Below are 19,682 nucleotides of genomic sequence, written 5' to 3' on the forward strand. Positions count from 1 at the left end.
CATGCTGACTGACAGAAAATCGTATTAAATGCTTCTGGTGCGCTTCACTGTCTTTGTTAGCCATGTTTGGGTGTTGTGCTGGTCAAGCTGAAGACCCACCAACATAACACTTGTCAACCAACCATCATCACAATCATCTGCTCGTGAAGCTGCACAGTTTTGTCTGGACTACCAGCATCAGCGAACTGATTTATCAGCTCACAGTAAACAGCGTGCGACCAACAGTGTCCATTAAAATCCAGCTCAGACCACTGAAGGAGCAGTGACAACCTTTGGCTGGTCTCCGCTGGTCTTTGTCCATGATGAGGAAGAGTTTGAGTGACACGGACAACCCACTGGCCTCGACATGGAATGCATTTAGAAATCAATTGCAGCCTCAATGATGGAAGAAACACCCCTTAGTGGCACGCTACCAGCACTTGATCAAGGCTCCTGGAAAGAAAGAAGACAGAAAGATGACTGTGGAAATGCTGCTGCACACACATCAACGACAGTCTGAGTAACTGCAGATAGATGGCATCAGGATGTAAAAGAAGAAAAGCAGGGTGCAGAAACGAGATCATATGACAGAAAAAGCAGAAAGAGCTGTTTATACTTGATGTGTCAACATTTTGAAGGATGACTCTGAAATGATTATGTGATGTCTCAGCTGTTATATTTCAAGGGTATTAGTCATACTGCGTACCATATATAATAAGCAACCTCATACTACTTGAAATGAAGACAGTAAATGCGACTTTCTTTGAGTGTAAACCGCATCTCTTTAGACTCTGCTACGAGACCGATTTGTTTCATGCAGATTAGTTGGTCGGTTTCCAAGGCAACCTGTCAATTATTTTCCAGCCGCTTTGTCGGAAGGCTGGTAGAGCTCTCACCCCTCACCTCCAACTGTGACCCAGAAGGCCATGTCCGTCCCGTCCTCAGAAAGATTGTGTCAATGATAAACCTCTCAGGAACATCCGCAGCCCGGCACAGGCTGAGCAGCATCAAGAACAGGCAGCACCAAAGAGGCGCAGACAGACACGAGACAGGACGTTGCAACACTAAAAAGAACAGCCTGAGAGACGCATATTGCTGAACACTCAAAAAAAGAAACAAAAAAGAGACAAAGAGTAGCTGTTCAGTGTGCTCTAGATTTTATAAGGCATGACAAATTGCTTGATTGTTGAACTGCGTGCATTGGTGCGTGTGAAGCATATGGAATAATCATTTACAGCTCTGGGTTGTAACTGATGTGGCTTGTTTGCTGTTAAAGAAACGCCATGCTCAATCAAAAAGGTAGTCAGCGCCAACATCATTGTCAGACGAATCTAAATTCTGTTTACTCGGCTGCGATGCCTGGTAAACCACCAGTTCGCACAGGCAGGAAAAACATCACACTCGTACATACCAACAAAAACCACAAAAGGCCTTTTGCACAAAAGAAAACACAGCTTTTGTGTAGGAGAGCTGTCATTCATAGATCAACTTAGAAAGGCCTGTTTTGACTGTCATAGTTTTATTTCCTCTTTTTAAAAATATTTACTCCTAACTGCAAGACAAACAGATGGTTTAATGAATGCTATAGCATAAGTGTTTACCTCTTACTGAGCTAATTATGAAGCTTGTCACTGAGAGGGAATTTATTAAAATAATCAAGTCATGCAAATTTTTTAAGCTGAAACATGTTCATGACCACAGCATGGCGACCACACATAGAGCAGTTAACATGGAACTAAAAATGTAGACATTAATAAACATTTGTAGGGCTCCTGTGCTTGTTCCTGGAGCTTTTTACTGTTTACTACTGTAATTACTCATTAACTTACAAATGCTACTTTACATATCTGTGCATCCCTTTTTTATGTCACACATGGTTGGCCCACTGTACCAAACAGAAACTGGAATTCACTATGTTATTCAGGCATGTTTTTCCCCCCTCAAACAAATCTAGCATCACATTCTAGCTGGAAAAAAGTCATTTTCCCATGGAAATGTCAATTTAATACTCAATGATGTCATCCATGTCAGTGAACCAAGAAGCAACCCTGATTCTAACATGTGTGAGGTAATAATTGGACCTGTGGGACAAAATAGTGGAGTGTATCAGTCCGAATCAGCACAGAGGCTATTTCAGTGCTATACAAGAGGTTAGAGGTCAGTCTCAGCTGAGCATGTTTTCCACCAACACAGCAGGGGCAGACAGAAAACATGTTCGGGTTCCTCGACTTCCCTCAAAATACATTTTCAAATGCAATTCACATGCAGCCCAAATGTCATAATGAGAGACGGGAGGAGGTGTTTATTTATATAGGGCCACCTATGTAACGCATTTATGCATATAAGACACACCTGAACAAGCAAGAGGCAATACGACATAATGACAGAGTGGTAGCCAGCAGTTTATGAGGCACAAGTATGGGGAATTGCTGTATAATAACAGAGCTGAAATATTTCTTTTCATACTGTGTTTCTCATGAAAGTTTGTATCCTCGACACAACCACACTCTTACCAGACTTAACTTATGTTTAACTGCATGTGGTAAAATATGTGCGTACTCTAACTCTGCAGGCTGTCCAGTACTCGGCACAGCTCACAAGTGAGTAAATACGCTCTCTAAGTCTCTAAATTACAGTGGTTTTAATTCTATCTGCTGCGTATGTGCCATATTTTTTTGTACTTAATAACAGTTTATAGTCTTTACTCACCCAGAGAATGTGGTGTCACAGAACAGAGGCTGAAAACAAAGCTTACAAGGTGGCTGTTGTTGCAGATGACCAGACACGTGTTACCAGAAACACTGAACAGTGGCACAGATTCATACTGTTACTCTTTGATTTTTGATACCTACATGGTGTACACAATAGTTAGTCCAGCCATGTTTTATCAAATTTATTCATGTTTACCTACTCAATTAAAACTCTTGAAATGAATGAGTAAAATATGCTTTTTTGTTTTTTTTGGTAACATGATTCAACATTCAAGATTGCCTTTATTGTCATTGAGCATAGACATGTCAATGAAATTTGCATTGCAACCCCCGTGTTACAAAATAAGATAATAGAAAAGATCATAAAATAAAATAAGGATAATAGAATAAAATAAACTAACATGCAATAAAAATATGCATAGATGCAATAAAAATATACTAAGACAATAAAAATGTACCAAAAACAGCTGAATATACTAAAATGTACTGAAATGCAGCTGACAATTAGGTAAGCGTGTACTTAAATGTTAAGTACACAGAAGGTGCAGGTGAAGGTGGAGGTGAGGGTGAGTAAATCCAAAAAGCTTCAAAATAAGCACAAATCAGAATGAATGTGAAGGGATCAGTTCTTTGTGAGCATTACTATATTGTGATTAGTCCTTCTCTCTTCAAACAAATTTTCTATGAACCCTGATGCAAATGTTTTTTCTTCATATTAATTTTATGTCACACAGACATTTAAACTTACACAAAAATGAAACTCAAAAAGTTTGCAATGGTCGAATCTCAACCAAGAACTTCAATGTAGCAGCATGGAACTGTTAAATAGAATGGTAACCGAAAGGAAAATGGAAATAGACTTTAACACCATGGTACAGATAGGAAAGAATTTGGTCTCAAAGTATGTTATGTTTGCTCTGGCTGAAGAATGAGTTAGTATTATCGTGGGAATTAGAGGCCTGAGGGCCCCTTTTCTCCTAAAATAAAATAACAACTCGGTAACTTTTATGAACCTTTAGTTTAATCCTCAAATTTTCATAAGTATCCCAGTTATCTCTGGCTAGCGTTAACAGCCAACCTCCCACTCTCTTATTAATGATTAATCTACCTGGTTTATTGAGTGTCCACATGCACCATGTCAACGTATGTGTTATTGTCACTCGCTGGGATTTGTAGTTCTGGCCTGTGAGTCATAATTATCTCACATGATGAACCTGGGGGAGGAGAGATGCGTTAATCCAACGTAATTGCCCCGGACCATCTGTCTGTCTGTCCGCCTGTCTGTCAGTCCGTCTGTTCAGCATGTCATCATCTGCGTGTCTGTCACGGGCAATGTCCTCAACACCCCTGACTGGATTTTAATGAAACTACAGGGCATGATTGCTACATCCGGAAACTTTCAAAATTAGCCTGAGTGGCTGGCCTCAGCGGGGTGCTATAGCATAGGTTTAAGTACATGTTGCAAACCTTGTTGACAAAACCATACAAATTTTCACAAACCCTACAGGAAAGTTCGTTTTTCCACAGCTAGGATGTTGTCGTTCTAACCATCCTTCCTTTCTGTAACATTTTAGAATAAAAAACTTTTTTTCAGGGAGGCACACAGGCCGTCAGAGAAATTTTATAGAAGTCCCCAGTTTCACATAAAACACTTGCTGGGAAGTGAAAGGTGAAATTGAACTTTTAAGTTATTTCCCAAACTGTTGGGAAATGCCTTATGCAGAGCTACATCCTGGCTCAACTTTGGCCTAGTGTGTACTTTCATAGCTGACAGTGAACACAGTTTTGCAACGCGATGAATGACTGTAATGAACATTTTGAGTGTGTTCACATTTTTAATTTTTAAATAAATTCTTTAAATAATTTGATAAAACTGTGTAAAGTCACATCTAGAACATTTACAGTTAACCTGGTGAGTAAATTATTATTATAATAACATTTTAACAATGACCATAGCTCTTTTTTTTAAAATGGATTTGGATAATTGGGTATTCAGGAGACATAGGAGAGGAGGGGAAGGATGTGTCTCACTGCTTCATTTGGCTGTTCTTATAGTTGGACTGAAAGGCCTGAGGCAGGCACAATAGCTACAACATTTATTTCGCCGTACACAACAAATCAGAGTTTACTGGTCAGATTTGCAGGAAACAGGAGAGTGATTTGTATCATTTCCCTATTTCATGGTTGATTGTCCTGAGGAGGGGCCCGTAGTGTTTACGTGCCTTGATACCACACACACTTCCTGCAAGAAAGGCTGGCAGACTGCTGTGAGCCAACAACTAAAGCATTCAAGTCCCCAGTGCAGCCATGCACAACCTGTTGGTCTGTTTATACTGAAGCCTCCATGCAGCCACAAAAAAATGTGTGGCAATATCAACCTATAAAATAATATTATATTCGATACTGCACCATATCATAAGACATTTTAGCAAAAATTAAGAACCTAAACTTAAGAAAGTATACTTACTGTTATGTATTTAGACTCAAGTATCCCAAATCAAACAGGTTTCCACATTGTTCCAATATTGTTATGCCTTACATACTAACACACCCTCAGTATTGAGCATTTTACAGCAAAGCACACAGTAGGTCCCTTTAGGAACATTTAAGTGTTTTTGTTGAGGAAGTAGCATGAATAAACAATGCGCTGCTGACGGGAGAATTGCATTACTTGGTGCTTTAACGCTAAACAAATGCGGGTCTGCAAACCCTGTGGGCCTCTAAGACCTCATTTTATGCCTGTCCTGCAGTTACATCACCACGTGCAGCGGTCAGCTCTATATGATGCGCGTGCGGGCTGCAGGCCGTGTGACGTAGCCGACTTAAACTGAGTGAGTAATTGCGTAAGTCGTCGCAAAGCTGTGTGGCATAGAGCAAGTGCAGCTCGGGCTGGAGATGCGGACGGCTTTTACACAGTGACACAAAACATAAAACTTTGTGCTGAAACATGAAGCTACTTTCTGTCTTTGTCCCAGTGGGAGGTGAAAACACTTCTGTGGAGGCTTTTTTTCGGGTTAGTTCACTTTGGGAGACTACAGGGTGAAACTGCTCCAATGCGCCGCTTTATTAAACGCCCACATGTCTAAATCGACATGTTTAATTTGGAGGTTGGTGCGCATTTCAGGGTCGCTGGTAAATGACAGATTACTCACATTTGTGTGAGCCTGTGTAATCCGATTCCGCTCTAGTTCATTCTGTGCAAATCTCATGTCGTCATACTGGAGGCTACTGTAGGAGCGCTTCAGCCGCGCAGGCATGAGCAATCAGCCGCAGAGTCATCCGACGCTGGTGCACTTTGCACGCCAGTGAACCATCAACAGCTGTCACACAGGGTGTCCACAGGACCACACACTGACTTCATTCACATACACTTGTTTCAATAATAATAACAATAAGAATAAGAATACACATTATTATTATTATTAGGCTAATACTTGTTATAATAATAATAATAATAATTATTTTTATTATTGTTGTTGTTACTGTTGTTGTTGCTAATATTAATGCTATTATCATCTGTATTCGAATAGATAGGTCTTCAAATAAACAAATAAATTACCATACATACTTTAATAAGTACTATCTGTAGTACGCAGTGATAGTGAGGCAGTTGTGGGCAACTCTAACAGTATTTCTGCTCTGTTTTTTGTCTGTTTGTGTTCTAATCTAAATCTAATTTTATTCTCTTTTTATTGAGATTTTATTATTATTATTTTTATTTAGTTCTTCTCGCCTTATTTAAAGCACTTTGAACTGCTTCCGTTTGACAGGTGTGATAAAATTAAACCTGCCCTTCCCAGTAGAAGTATTGCTTTTTGCGTTGCTTTTTTATTTATTTGTTTGATCGTATAATATTTTTGTGTAAAAGCCGGCGGCGCTGAGGACGCGGTGCTGGTCGCGGGGTTTGTTTTGGAGTCCGGAGCGATGCACCTCCTCGCAGCCTCCATCGACTCGCTCGTCGCTCGACTCGCTCACTGTTCCGCCAAACTCGCTGCGCTCTGACCACTGCAACTTTTGCCGAGACTCCTCACTCCACAGACATGTCGCACAATAGCTGAAGTAGAGACCTGTCACCGTGGCTCATCCTCCGAGCCTCCAGAGACGCGCCGCAGGTGGGACTCGAGCCGCACAGCCTCTCCTCCGCCGCTTCGCTCGCATCGGAGCCTCCGTCTGAACACGCCTGGATATGAATTATGAGCATTTTCCTCACTAATGAACTGGGCCAGTAATGCAGGAGACCGCGGCGACTCTCTCATCGGCGTTTCAAGATGGCAGATTTTCATTGAGTTTTGAACAGAAATCTCGCTTTATTTTTTGCCATGAATAGCAGAAATCCTTGCACCGATGGCCCCTGTATACGAAGGTAAGCCGCTGCTGTGTTTTCTTCCTGTGCGGGGCTCAGTCACTCTGGATCAATTGTGATACAATTGAATTGCGGCTGATACGGAGGGCGAGATGCGCTGCGCCCTCTCCTTCACTCACAATCCTTAAATATACATTTGCATGATGTCTTGCAGACCCACCGCGGGCAGGCTCTGCAGCCACAGCTCCGTGCATCGGTGCTTTTGGTCACAGTTAAAGAATACATACTCGGCGAGGTTGTGCTGCCAGTCTGAGCTGTGCCTGGTAAAATAGCGCTGATAGGGCTGCAGCCCTCCTGGATAAGGTCAAAAGACAAGCGTGTGTTTCGCGTCCAGACACCTGGACATGTTGTGTTCTGTCAGCACGTTTGTTCCTGGTAGAAATTCAAACGAGGGAATGAAAGGAGGTCGCGGACCGATCGGTCCGACTCCACTCTTATTCTCCCATCTCCAATTATTTCACAACGATCTTCGATCTGCCTGACTTTACATGTTTCCGTGCATCGGCGCATTGGATCCGATGTGTTTTCCTTTTGGGAAACCGGAGGCAGTCTTAAATACAGCAGATACGCTATCGCTGCAGCATTGTAGCTGTGACTAATCCAATTGAGAGAATGCGACCCCGCATGCTTCCCTAAATTGTTTGCTCTCATGCAGTCCCCCACCATTCTGAGAGAGTAATTCACACACAATGTGTTTGCTTTGCAATGTCGCTGCAAGGTGGGTTATAAATGTAAAACAATGCATTATTATGGTTCATCATAATCCATGCATGATCGGGGGTCTGTCTCAGCTGCAACTACACAAATAGCACCTTTAGATCAAATAGTGCGATTAAAAAAAAAAAGGGGGGGGGGGGGGGGGGGGGGCATTGTTGTAATAAAACTGCCTGCGGTTGTTGTGCTACAGTAGGTTTTGATTCCGTCCAGCTGTAGTGATGCATCAGTCAGAAGTAGTGTAGTGTAGCTCGTGCAGATGTTCGTCTGACACACAGCAGGACGGACAGATCACCTGTGACAGGTGTCCTGCAGGACGCACAGGTTCGCACGCTGATCAGAAGATTGTGCAAAGTGAATAGTGGCACAAAGCAAATGACCCTTCACGTCTCCTGTATTTATTTTTCATATCCTCTCGGCTACTCTCTAGTCCCTCTGGCGGTGCACAAGGGAAGCCCTTCTTTTATATTCAAAATTGCCTTTAAGAAAAAAGAAGTATTGAAAAGTAATCCTTAAACACAGTTTAGGGTGACATTATAGAAATAGCACGAGCAAGAATGGCTTCTAATGGGAATATTTGGGTTGTATGGTAGGCTACTGCTGAAGAAGATACAGTGTCATGGACTACAGTGTGGTTGATACAAACTCCCCACTAAGTGCTCTTATGTCACGTTAGGAATATTGTAGTGATTCTTCATTAGGGGCGTCGAAGCTTAGAGGCATAGCCCGAGAGCACGCCGCTTCAACATGAAAAGGAAAGTTGAAATGAGACTCCTATGCAAAAGGTAATTAGTGTAAATTACATTCCCCGGCTTTTCCCTTCACTACGGAGAGGAGGAGAAGGGAAGAGGAAGAGGCGGCAGGGGGAATTAATTACCTCGCCTGTCCTCCTCAGCGTTGGAGAGGGCCGTTATGTAGAGCGGTCATGGAAATGACCAAAGTCTCTGGTGGAAAATAGTTTTTTTTAGGGGGGGTACCTTCATGTAGAGCGAGAGCAGCTCTTATGGTGATTACTCACCATTAACTACAGGGCAACTAATAACTTCAATCTATACGATTAACTACTTCCTCTGACAAAACACGACAGTACTAGTTTTTGTTTGCAGAAATTGATTCACATTCATAATCACTTATTAGGAATGATTTCCTTAAACAAGGTTGAAATAGTGGTGATTTTGCCTTGTTCAGTTTGTGTCCATGTTGCTGTTGGTCCTGTTTTTTCCTTCTTTTTTTTTTTTCTCTGGCGTGTTTGCCTTTGGTCCTTCTTGGCCCAGACAGAAGGCCATCAGGCGGGCCTGCTGGCAGGCAGGGCAGCGGTCTGATCACCCTGGGAGCTTGGTCTCATAACCCAAACTGACACCTTGATGGATGTCTGATGAGCGGAGCAGGTCCAGCAGCCCCCAGCTGTGGAAAAGCTAATATTCAGACACTGCCAAACCCTGCCTGCCCGCATGCCCTCTTCCCTGGCTAGATATGGGTGCTGTGGTGTGCTCAGCCTGCGTAAGCACATGTCTCTGTCTGTGCTATGAGTCCGCGCACATGCGCCGTCACCCGTTTGCGAGAGGATTAGACAGCTGCGGAGCCGGGCACTGTAGGAAGGCAACTTCATTTGCAGATCTGCCTCTCGCAGGTCAACCAGGACGACTCCAGAGAGGATTCATCCCCGCCTGGAAAAATGGACAGAGCGTGACTCAGAGGCTGACGATGATGATGATGGTGGTGACAGGCGCTGCAGCGTCGCAGGCAGATTAATGTTTTATCCATCCACACGGCCATTATGTGTTAATGCGACTTTGAATTACCTTGCGGGTTCAGGTATGGGGAATGAGGGAAAGTTACTCCTCTGAGGACAAAAGGACAGCGAGAGCCAGACGTTCTCTGAGGCCGCCCTCCACTCTCCCCGTCTCCCTCCCTCTTCCCCTCGCGCTTGTTTGGAGACGCTTGATTGATATCTTCCTCACAGGCCACGGCCCAGGCTGGGAGTCCAAGGTTGTGGCTTTTTAAACTTTGATTAGAATTGCAGGAAGAACCCTGGGGGCCTTTGGGGGCCACCGCGGGGCCGCACTCCATGCCAGAGTCAGGGGAACCGAGGAGGGTCTGTCTTCCTGAGTGTTATGACAAGCAGGGTGGTGTGTTTAGGTCTTCATTGTCCATCTGTAGCTGAGAAAGGAGGCAGCCTGGGGAGGATGGATAGATAAACAGTTGGTAGAAGATGGAGCGATGGTTAAATAGCTCGCAGGAAAGAGCAGCCATCACCCTGCCAATCCTTATAGGTGCCACTGTGAATGTTTATCTCTGATTCCTCACTTCCACTCAGTGGCCGTTTTGATCTGTTTGTTGACCTGATGCATAACCTTATGACTTGTTCGGAAGGCGGTTCGCTCAGAAGGGGTTATGAAAATGGATAAGCTGTCTAAGTATCGCTTTTTGCATTATTCAAAGCTTCCTATCTGAAAAGGAAGTAAAATCCAGTGTTCGGGGATTCTTTGTGCTATTGATTTGTTGAAGCATTTAGTGGAAGAATCCGAGGCTTTGGAGGGAGACAGAATGTGAGTTTTATGTGAGATGAGGTGTGTGTGCGGCTCACAGTTGAAGACGGGGGAATATGCGAACTCTCTGATGTGCTGAAATAGTTCACAGGTGTGATCTGAGGGTTTTGGAAACAGATGGGGGGGGGGGGCGTCAGCCTGAACTGAAATGACAGGTTAGCAGAGGCCAGTCTGACACGGGAGGCCCAGCCTTGAATATGAGCAGAATTCCTCTGGCTATTTCAACAGGCTCAACTTTTCATATACTCTTTTCTAGCAAATTTCTCTGGAGTGAAACTGCCTCCGCCACTCCAGCACATCATTCTTCTGGCTCTTTTTTTTTTTTAACATGGAGGAAATTCAGTTGAGATGCGAGGGGACTTTGCAATTCTCATTTTCCCCTCAGTCAGTAAGCCTCCTGTTTTAGTGCTTCTGCCATATGTTTCAGACCCCTCTCAGAAACGACTCTGAAGGCCGGGCTCTGAGGTCCTTGAAGCGGGAGACCACATCAGTTGCTGACATTAGTTCGTTTTTATCGAAGTGGAAGGGGGGATGCGGGCTGGGATGGAGCCCCAGCCCTGCTTACACAAGGCATTTCCGTGTCGGTTGTCATGCATGTGTGAAGGGGCTTTTTTTCCCCCCTGCACTGTTGTTTCACACTGTGTATGGTGTCAGCCTGTGTGGAACAGCTGCCTCTGGCTCAGAGTAGCACTGTAACGGCTCCAGGCTCAGTTACTAGCGTAACAGGCATCTTACAACTGCTTTACTCGAATAAACTGAAAACACATTTTGCATGGAAGCTGCAAGCATCATGACATCCGCATGTAAAAACTTGAAATCTACTCTTATGTGATAGCATGAAACACATCACAGCCCCCTTAACTGCTGCGATAAACTCAACACAAAATATTTTAATTATTTGAAAAGTGAATGGGTCATTTATTCTCTAAATGGATTTGTAGCATTTTGGAAACAATTTCCTCGCTCTCAGCGGGGTGACATATTACCTAAAAAAAATGTGTGCCTCCTCGTGCTTGGGGATCAGCTCGAGAGAAAAAACAGATGAACGGCAGTCTTAAATTTAAGTAACCTCTTGCTAAAAGTGATGTCATCTCCACGGCGAGGATGAGCGCAGCGTCTGTTTAAAAGCACGATGCTGAGAGTCCCCGCACCTTCTGACACATCCACTGCTTTGGTCTGCCGTGAGAGCCGCGGTTCAAACAAAGGTCTCGCTGCTTCTCAACACGGCGCAGAGTGAATGAAGCCTTTTGTTAACTTGGGCCTGTTAAGCAATAATTACACAGGGATTCCTCGAGCATAGAGGCCACTTTATATTCTGAAGGTGTCAAATCATTTTTTTAACGTACGAGAATAATGTTACACAGAGCAGCAAGATCTGCATTTTGCTCGCATACCTTACATTGCATGCTCACTTAGCAATCATCATCTGCCAATGACCCCTCCGATTCCCACCCCCACCCACCCCGCATTTCCCCGCCCCACCCCCACATCTATCTCTTATCTGTCCCTCCATCCCGCTCTGTTTGTTGATAAGCCGAGAGGCCATTGGCCAGCACACATGGTACCCATGTGACACTTCAGCAACAGCCTGATGGCCAGATTGGAAGCCCCCACGTATGTGTGTGTGTGTGTGTGTGTGTGTGTGTAATTGGAGGCTGGTCTGAGAAGAGGTCTAACTACTGTAGCTTTTTTGTTCTCCGTAATCATGACCCCCCCACCCTAAAGCCCTCAGACTCCCCCGTCTCTTCCCGCCTCACTCAATCCCCCCTGGCTTGTCTTATTGCCATCACTAACCCCCCAAACCAAACCGTGGGCTTGTTTTTCGGTGCATACTGCCCCAGGCCTTAATCCTATTGTTTGTGATAACGCCCCGGCACACCAGTCCATTTGACTTCGCTTCGCACCCTCTGGAAGAGAGCCGCTGCTGTTGGCTGTATTCATCACCGGCTCGTTTGGCCTTTCAACTTGACACAAAGTCACACGAAGCAAGTAAAAAAGTTGAGCAAAAGCCTCGAATGTGCTGCAAAGACAATAGTGCTGATGTAAGGTACTACAGCTGGATGGTGAGGGCAACTACCGCTCTCACAGCCACTTCATTTAAACAAAAGATACTTGCCATCTCTTCATATTACATGAAGCGCGGAGTGAAAAATGGTTCGCAGTTTTTAATCAAGCCTTTCATAACCTCCACGTTTTCCCTCCTCTTCCGAGGCGAAGAGACATGATGGGAGGGTGAGGGAAGAGAGGGAGAGGGGGAGTGTTTATAGGCAGATTGAAATGAGCAGGAAAGGACTGAATTACACTGTAGGATTAGGCCCCCGAGGTTGGGGATTTTTAGGGTGTCTGCTCCAGTATTCATTGACACAGACAAAGCTGTGGGCTTTACCATGTGCGGTCAGCCAATGTGGACTAAGTGCCGCCACCGGCCCCATCACCGCTACTGGCTCCGGCCCCTCTCGGTCATGGAAGGGAAGTGGAGCGATGGGTGGCTGCTGGCGGCCCCTTCACAGATGGCTGCAGGTACAGCGCTACGCTTGGCTGATAACCAAAGGACTTCAAAGCTCAGACGAGCGCTCAAGCCCATTTCTGTCCAGAGCCAGGAGGCAAAAGGCACGGACCAGAGAAAAGAGACAGCAATAGACAAGGACTGGGCTCGTGAAAAGAGTCAACAGGCATGGAAATGAGCAGCTTTAGCCCTTTCCTTTTCCTCTGCTCGCTCTATGTGCAATATTTACTCTCATATTCCTTTTCACATACATTCACTCTCTACTTCTCACCCTCTTATTCCATCCCTTCCTATTTTTCTCTCTTTCTCTACGTGCTGTGTGATTCTCATTATTCTATTACCATGAAAGCAGTAGTGATGACACGTTTCCATGCGAGCCAGAACTGGAAATGTGACGGCCACTGTTACAGACAGACACCCCTCCCTCTCAAATGATGTCTTTTCCGCTGTATTCCCTGGAAAAACTCACTTCCACTACACAGTAAACCAACAAGTGACACATGACAAGCAGCAGGAGGAGGAAGTGAGGAAATGTACAGATAGAAATCTAGTAAAACGTGTATCTTGTTAGTATTCACATTGGTGTATATATATAGACAGTGATTGCTTTGTTGCTGCTGAAGGCTGGAAACCAAGCTTTTATGAGCTTTTAAGGGATAATGTAGAAAGGGAGAGATGTTAAAAAGCCATTGATTCAATTAGACAGTCCTGGGCTCCTCTAATACCACTCCAACACTGACATGAGAAAGTCCTAACTGTAAGAAATATTTCCTCATAGCTGCATGAAGTTCCCCGAAGACATTAAGTAACATTCAGTCGCAGTGGAAGCGAATGATTATGGTTGTTTAATGGCAGTTTTGCATTAAAAACATGCAAAATTTAGGATCCTCAGAAAGGGGTGAGGAAATTGTTATGCCTTTGCTATTCCTATTATCTTATTCAGAAAGTTTTAACAAAGCACTTTTTTAGCCATTTTCTTTTGCTAGATTTATAGTAGAAATTGTTTGCTTAGCTTTGAAGAACATTTGTGGTCATAAAACAGAAACAGTAGTGACGTTTATCGCTGAAAATGTTCGTTATTCTCTTGTCATAAGGCTCATTATTATAAAATTAAGCTGCGCTTTCATCGTAAACCTAAGCGCACAGAAGAGCAATTGCGGTACCTGTTTATGTTTCTGGGCCCAAGTGCGTTGCAGCATGAATAACAGGCTGCACACCTTTTAGATCCACTCCTCACTTCAAAGCCTCAGGCACATCATGGCCAGCCAGCAGCTCTCTGCCTGGCAGCCCTTTGAACTGACCCCTCCGTTCAGCCTGAGAGACAGGGAGTGAATGGCAGAGAGATAGGAAGTGACAGAGATCGCAAAAGTAAGGTAGAAAGAGGAGGGGGGGTGCAGTGGAGCTGGGGTGGAGGGATGAATACCCTCTTCTGGGGGCCCAAGGGCCTGAGGTCAGGGGCGCTTGGGAGGGGAGGTGGGTGTTTGGCGTTGGGGGTTGTAGATCTCACCCCTGGTCTCCTTTAACGTGTCTCCTGCTTACATCCGGGATCAGCGCTGTCCGGCGGGGCACCCGTCTCCTCAGCTCCCCTGACAGAGTCCAGCAGCTGCTCACGCACACAAACACGCTCCCACCCCTCCATCACTTTCAGAGGAGCTGGCCCAGAAAAAGGCCGAAAGTTGACCTTTAGCTACGAGGACCTCTTCTCTTCCCTTCACTGCTCCAGAGCGGTCCAGGCCGGGCAAGTTGTTTTTACCCCATTAGGCGTCTGTGACACAGAGACAGCGTGAGAGGAGGAGTTCTGCATTCAGAAGGATTAAACTTAAAGACATTTGGGCATAAACATGGCGGCATTAAGTGGCATTCATCTCAGTAACACGGACCTCATTCAGATCCTTTCAGCATGTTTTATAGCCAGAACACATACCTCAGCCAGGCTAACGTACCATTAGTATTTCTATCTTTATTCATTCACAGTCAAACATCTTACAGTATGATGAATCATTATTTACTGGCTCCCCACAGCTCATCTTCTCCATCTGTTAAAATCCCACTCAGCTACTAACTGGGACTTTAGAAACAACTCAGACCACAGCAACAAACCCAAACTGGCACATTCTCTTAGATGGATCTTGTGTCGTGTAATTTACCATTTCTTACTCGTGTAATTTACGAAGCAGAGTTTGTCATAATGGTTATACTTCTAAAACCAACCGCTCTTATTCTCCTTTTGAAGGTGTTTACCTTTTATGCAAGCCATTTCAAATGTGTGCTTCTCGCATGCGGCCGCTCAGTGCGTGGGTGTTAAACTGATGGTCAGAATAGCCGTTTCCTGCCTGGTTTTGCTATTTGTGACTGTCAGGACACTGTAAATATAATCGGCTAAAGCCATGATTTTCACGCTGAATCAGACGCAGAGGGCTGACTTGGCCAGCCATATTTACTTCCTCAGCTCTGGGGCCAGAAAGACTCCACAGCCATGTTTACGAGACACTGTCAGCTGGATTAAGGACACATATGCTTTGCTAAATTGGTATGCGAGCACGTGTTTGTGTGTGTGCCATAATCTTTTAAAAGCTGTTTGAATATATAGCATGCTGGCGCTCCTGACTTTGTCAAAGAACAGACAGGCAGACAGGCAGAATGAGAGAAGCCGCAGAAGGAGAGAGGGTTAAAAAGAAGAAGATGAAGAGTGATAAGGAGATTCATATAGATGAGTCACCTGTAGTATGAAGGCAGGAGTGCATGTTGAGGCATTTTAGAGGGAGAAAAAGGCATCTGTAGTCTAAATTAGTTTGATCTGTGGCTTTAATAGGCTTCACACACCCCACCGAAATATCACACACTCTTGTCACCTGGGGAGGCATGTGCGCCATCCCCAGCTTGTATTTGATAGCAGAGAGCATTGGGAGGTGGAGTACGCTGGTGGAGGCAGGAGGAGGAGAGATGTGGGGGTTATAAAGAGCTCTGATGTGAGATGGAGAGTGGCTGCCTGTTTCTTCTTCTGTTTGCGAGGCGGTAAAGAGTGGACTTCATGCACCATCGTCAGCAGTGACTGGCCTGCGTGCCACAAATTGTCATTCAAAAACACCCCGCGCCATGCTGGTTTAAAGCTTACAACTTGCAAGCAGCCGAGAGTTGAAAGCAACGGCCAGCCGTTGGTAGTTTCTGTGCAGCCTTGCACAAATCAGACAAGAGAAAAAAAAATCTGCAAAGCATTTTCATTCAGGTGCATCTTTGCCGAGCAACTTATTTCTCTTTTGTTTTTAAGCTACACATCACTATCAGTTAGCCTGTCTGAGTATAGCTGTGTTGTGGAAATACAGGAAGTTATGGTGTATGACTGGTCCCCAGGTGCCCGGTCAGGTTGGACTGGTTCCTCTGTTGTCGGGGTTCATTGAAGGGCTTCGCTTGGGTGGGGCGTCAGACTAATCTCTCTGGGTGTGTGTGTGTGTTTGGGGTGGTGCTTCCATGCGTGTTGTTAATACATAGCTAAGACGTCAGAGCTTTAACGAACAGTTGCAGAAGTCCTGAGAAACACCAATAGTTATGAAGCTAGAAGCACACAAGTGGCGTCCCAGTCCAGACGTGCATAGATGCGCGTCTGTGGGAAAACTCCGACTGACACTGGCATACGCACATTCTGCACACGTGCAGAGAGCTGTGTGTGCGGTGTTGGGTGCATCCTTGGCGGAGGTGGGCGTGGCGAGCTGGACAGGCATTATTGCAGCTGTCTCTGTTGGATATTAATGCAGCAGAGAGTTCAGGAGCACACCCAAAACCGACTCTCAGTCGTCTGTTCCAAGGGACGGGGCAGGGTGGAGCTATGATGTCTCCTGGAAACACCGTCCGAGGCTGACATCTTTCCCTGCGACTGTCTCTGTCTTTGCCTTCTGTGCTCTCATTCTCACAAGCCTGATTCCAAACAAGTTGGGGTGCTTTGTAAGATGTAAAGCAAGACAGAATACTGTCTGTAATGATTTGCAAATACTTTTCGATCTTTTTTGAATTGAATGCACTAAGACTAGCTATTCAATCTTCAAAATTATAAGCTTTATTGTTTTTTGTAAATATACTCTCATTCTGAATTTGATGCCTGCAACACATTCCAAAATAGTTGGTCCGGGGTCATGTTTACCACGGTGTTACATCACCTTTTCTTTTACCAGCAGTAATCATCAGTGAGCGTTTGGGAACCGAGGACACTAACTGTTGAAGTTTATGCTTGATGTATGACTTCAGTTGCCCAGCAGTTCGGGGTCTCCATGTTTTGCACTTCTTTATGCGCCACACATTTTCAAAAGGAGACAAATCTGCACTGCAGGCACAATACAAATCAATATTTTCCTAACCTCAAATAGTGCTCACAGATGTAGTGAAGAATAAACACTATCAACTCATTTGACACTTTGGATCTGACAGTCATATTAGTGAGATTAATATTGTTTTGAACCTCACAAAGTAAATACCTGTTCCATGCACAGATAACAGGGGATCACACAGAATGAAATTCGTGGTGGATTATTATGTTCTTTTCAGCACTTTTAAAATTCCTTTGTTTTGCTTTTTTTCTCTGTCAATCGATTGTTTGTGTCTGAGAACATAATTCTGTATATACTGTATATATATATATATGTGTGTGTGTGTGTGTGTCCAGGAAGAGGTTAGAGTCTTTAAGAATAAAATCAATCCGTCTCTGAAAGGTTCATTCAACTCTGGGTCTTCTGCTGAGCGAACGTTAAAATGCCGATAGCCAACAGGAGCCCGACTCTGTGCGTTTGTGTACGCAGGCGTGTGTGTCCCTCTGTGAACGTCGGCATCGCCGGCTTTTGTCCTCCACTTCGACAAGCACTGTCCTTTCAAAACCTCAGGTTGTGGTATGTCGCAAGAGCGGCAAACAAGGCCGCCATTCACGGTCACGCGCTCAGGAAAACCTTATACTTTGTCTGTAGATTATAGCACAACACAGTCGGCACGCAATAAAATCCATACTGCCCTGGCCCCTCTAGAATCAATTTGCTATTGTACAGTATTTTCCTCCCACATTGTACTCATCTGTGTGTCCTCCCCCCATTGTTTTCTCTGTTGGGTCACTGTTTCTTGTTCTCATATGTAGATCTCATTATAGTACACTGTGTCCAGCTGTCATTGTTGATCCTAATGACATCCAGGAAGTGTGGTGTAGTCGGGCGTTTCTCGCTGTGTGTAAATGATAAGAATTCTGGAGAACGGCTGCTTATCAGGTATGTGTCCCTGCACTGTGTTTGCAACCGTGGCCACAGCCACGCAGCTTGATGCATGCAGTGGAAGCTCAATGGTAGCGCAGCCGAGCCGTGAGTTAACAGGTGGCATTAGTTTATTTGTTGGTTTCCAGCTCCCTCCTTCTCATTTTATGCTGCCGCACACAAGACTGTTGCACAGAACAAATAGTTTCTTCTTATCTGTTCCACATTCAGTGTTTCACTTCTGCAGCAGCAAGGGCATGCACTGTACCACCAGGCCTCTTTCTTTCTTACTTTCTTTCTTTCTTCCTTTCTTTCTTTCTGGAGGAAGGAAGTTGGGTGCTGTGCTTTGTACACTTGCTACACTCGTGATTTGATTAATAAGAAATCCAGCTCAAGCAGGGCCACTCTGCCACCCGCTCCCCCTCCCCGCTCGCTCTCCTCGTCTCCCGCTCCTCTTCCTCACTCTGTGTCTCGGTTCAGTGTCTGGTTAGGCTGACCTGGCAGTATAAACAAGACGAATGTTTTTCTCACACCAGCCATTTTATGAGCACACTTACAGTGTGAATAACAGCCTCCTTATCTACTGACAGTTACCCTGTGGGACCAGGTTTTTCAGCTTTGCTTTAGATTAGAAGTGTTAATATTTCAACTTTAACTACGTATCTTTTCATCGCTCAGGTAGAGCCTAAGAACATATCCAGAGTTGTGTTTCACGTCAGTTGGTGTGAACGTGTGCTGCTGTGTGCACCTGCCTGTGGACATATTTACCCATAGATGATACCTTGCGTGTGTCTGTTCCTGCTTATGTATCTGTGCATCAGAAATAAGCAGAGATCAGAGAGCTATGAAAGCAGACAGGATGGTCAATGGGTGAGAGAGAGAGAGAGAGAGAGGTGCAGTGTCAAGCCCCCCCCCCCACTGAGGTCAGCGCTCATGCAGGAGGCAGGAACACAAGCCTACACTAGTCTGTATGGAGATATGTTCCACCTCTGTGGTGCGTTCGATGTTGTGTTGAACCCCAAACTGTCTCTGTCCCCACTGCAGGTGTTCCGCCAGAGGTTTTGTGGGCGGTGATGCTCATGTACATGTAACATCTCTCAAGTGAAAGAAGGATGAGAAATGAAATGAAAACCTGGATAAATGAGATAAGAAACAAGCGTGAATACAGGGGCTCACCGAGTGATTCGATGAGTACTAAAGGGATATGAATCATATGCTATGGCCTTTGCATTCAATCCAACTGTATGCCTATGGGAGGGTTTGGATCAAAATGGCAAATGAGTTTTTTTGGAAGGATGGTGTTCATTTCTCCCGAGGATTTGCAGACAATCTATAACAGGGTGAACTGAAGTATAATATGCATTATGTTGGTCTTTCCTTTAGTTCAGAAAAGGGATGGAGGTGCGTCGGGCGCCCCGACACCCACATGCAAACAGCAGCGAGGGCTGAGATAATGCTTTGTCTAGACAGTCAGAAGTTGTGTCATTAGGCAGTGATTTGGCTCAGCCCCCTCTGTCCTGCAGACACTGGGATGTCCAGTAAAGAGAGAGGGTCATCAGAGCGGCTCCGTTGGTGTCAGTAGCCATTAGGCCTCAGGAAATAGTCCAAATATATCCAGGCCAGGGGACATCAGCCAGA

General features: G+C 44.8%; 1 protein-coding gene across 3 annotated transcripts in view; it reads left to right on the top strand.

Annotated features, from left to right (window-relative positions):
• The first annotated feature begins 6,749 nt into the window (after positions 1–6,749).
• Positions 6,750–19,682, top strand: part of hipk2 (homeodomain interacting protein kinase 2) — a 70,488-nt gene continuing 57,555 nt past the window's right edge. For all 3 annotated transcript variants that reach the window (XM_041938417.1, XM_041938418.1, XM_041938420.1), the window contains exon 1: positions 6,750–7,053. In XM_041938417.1, the coding sequence (XP_041794351.1) occupies positions 7,035–7,053 (19 nt within the window). In that variant the 5' untranslated portion in view covers positions 6,750–7,034. The remainder of the gene's footprint in view (positions 7,054–19,682) is intronic.

The sequence above is a fragment of the Chelmon rostratus genome, chromosome 6, assembly GCF_017976325.1.
Source record: "Chelmon rostratus isolate fCheRos1 chromosome 6, fCheRos1.pri, whole genome shotgun sequence".
In the NCBI taxonomy this organism is placed as follows: domain Eukaryota; kingdom Metazoa; phylum Chordata; class Actinopteri; order Chaetodontiformes; family Chaetodontidae; genus Chelmon; species Chelmon rostratus.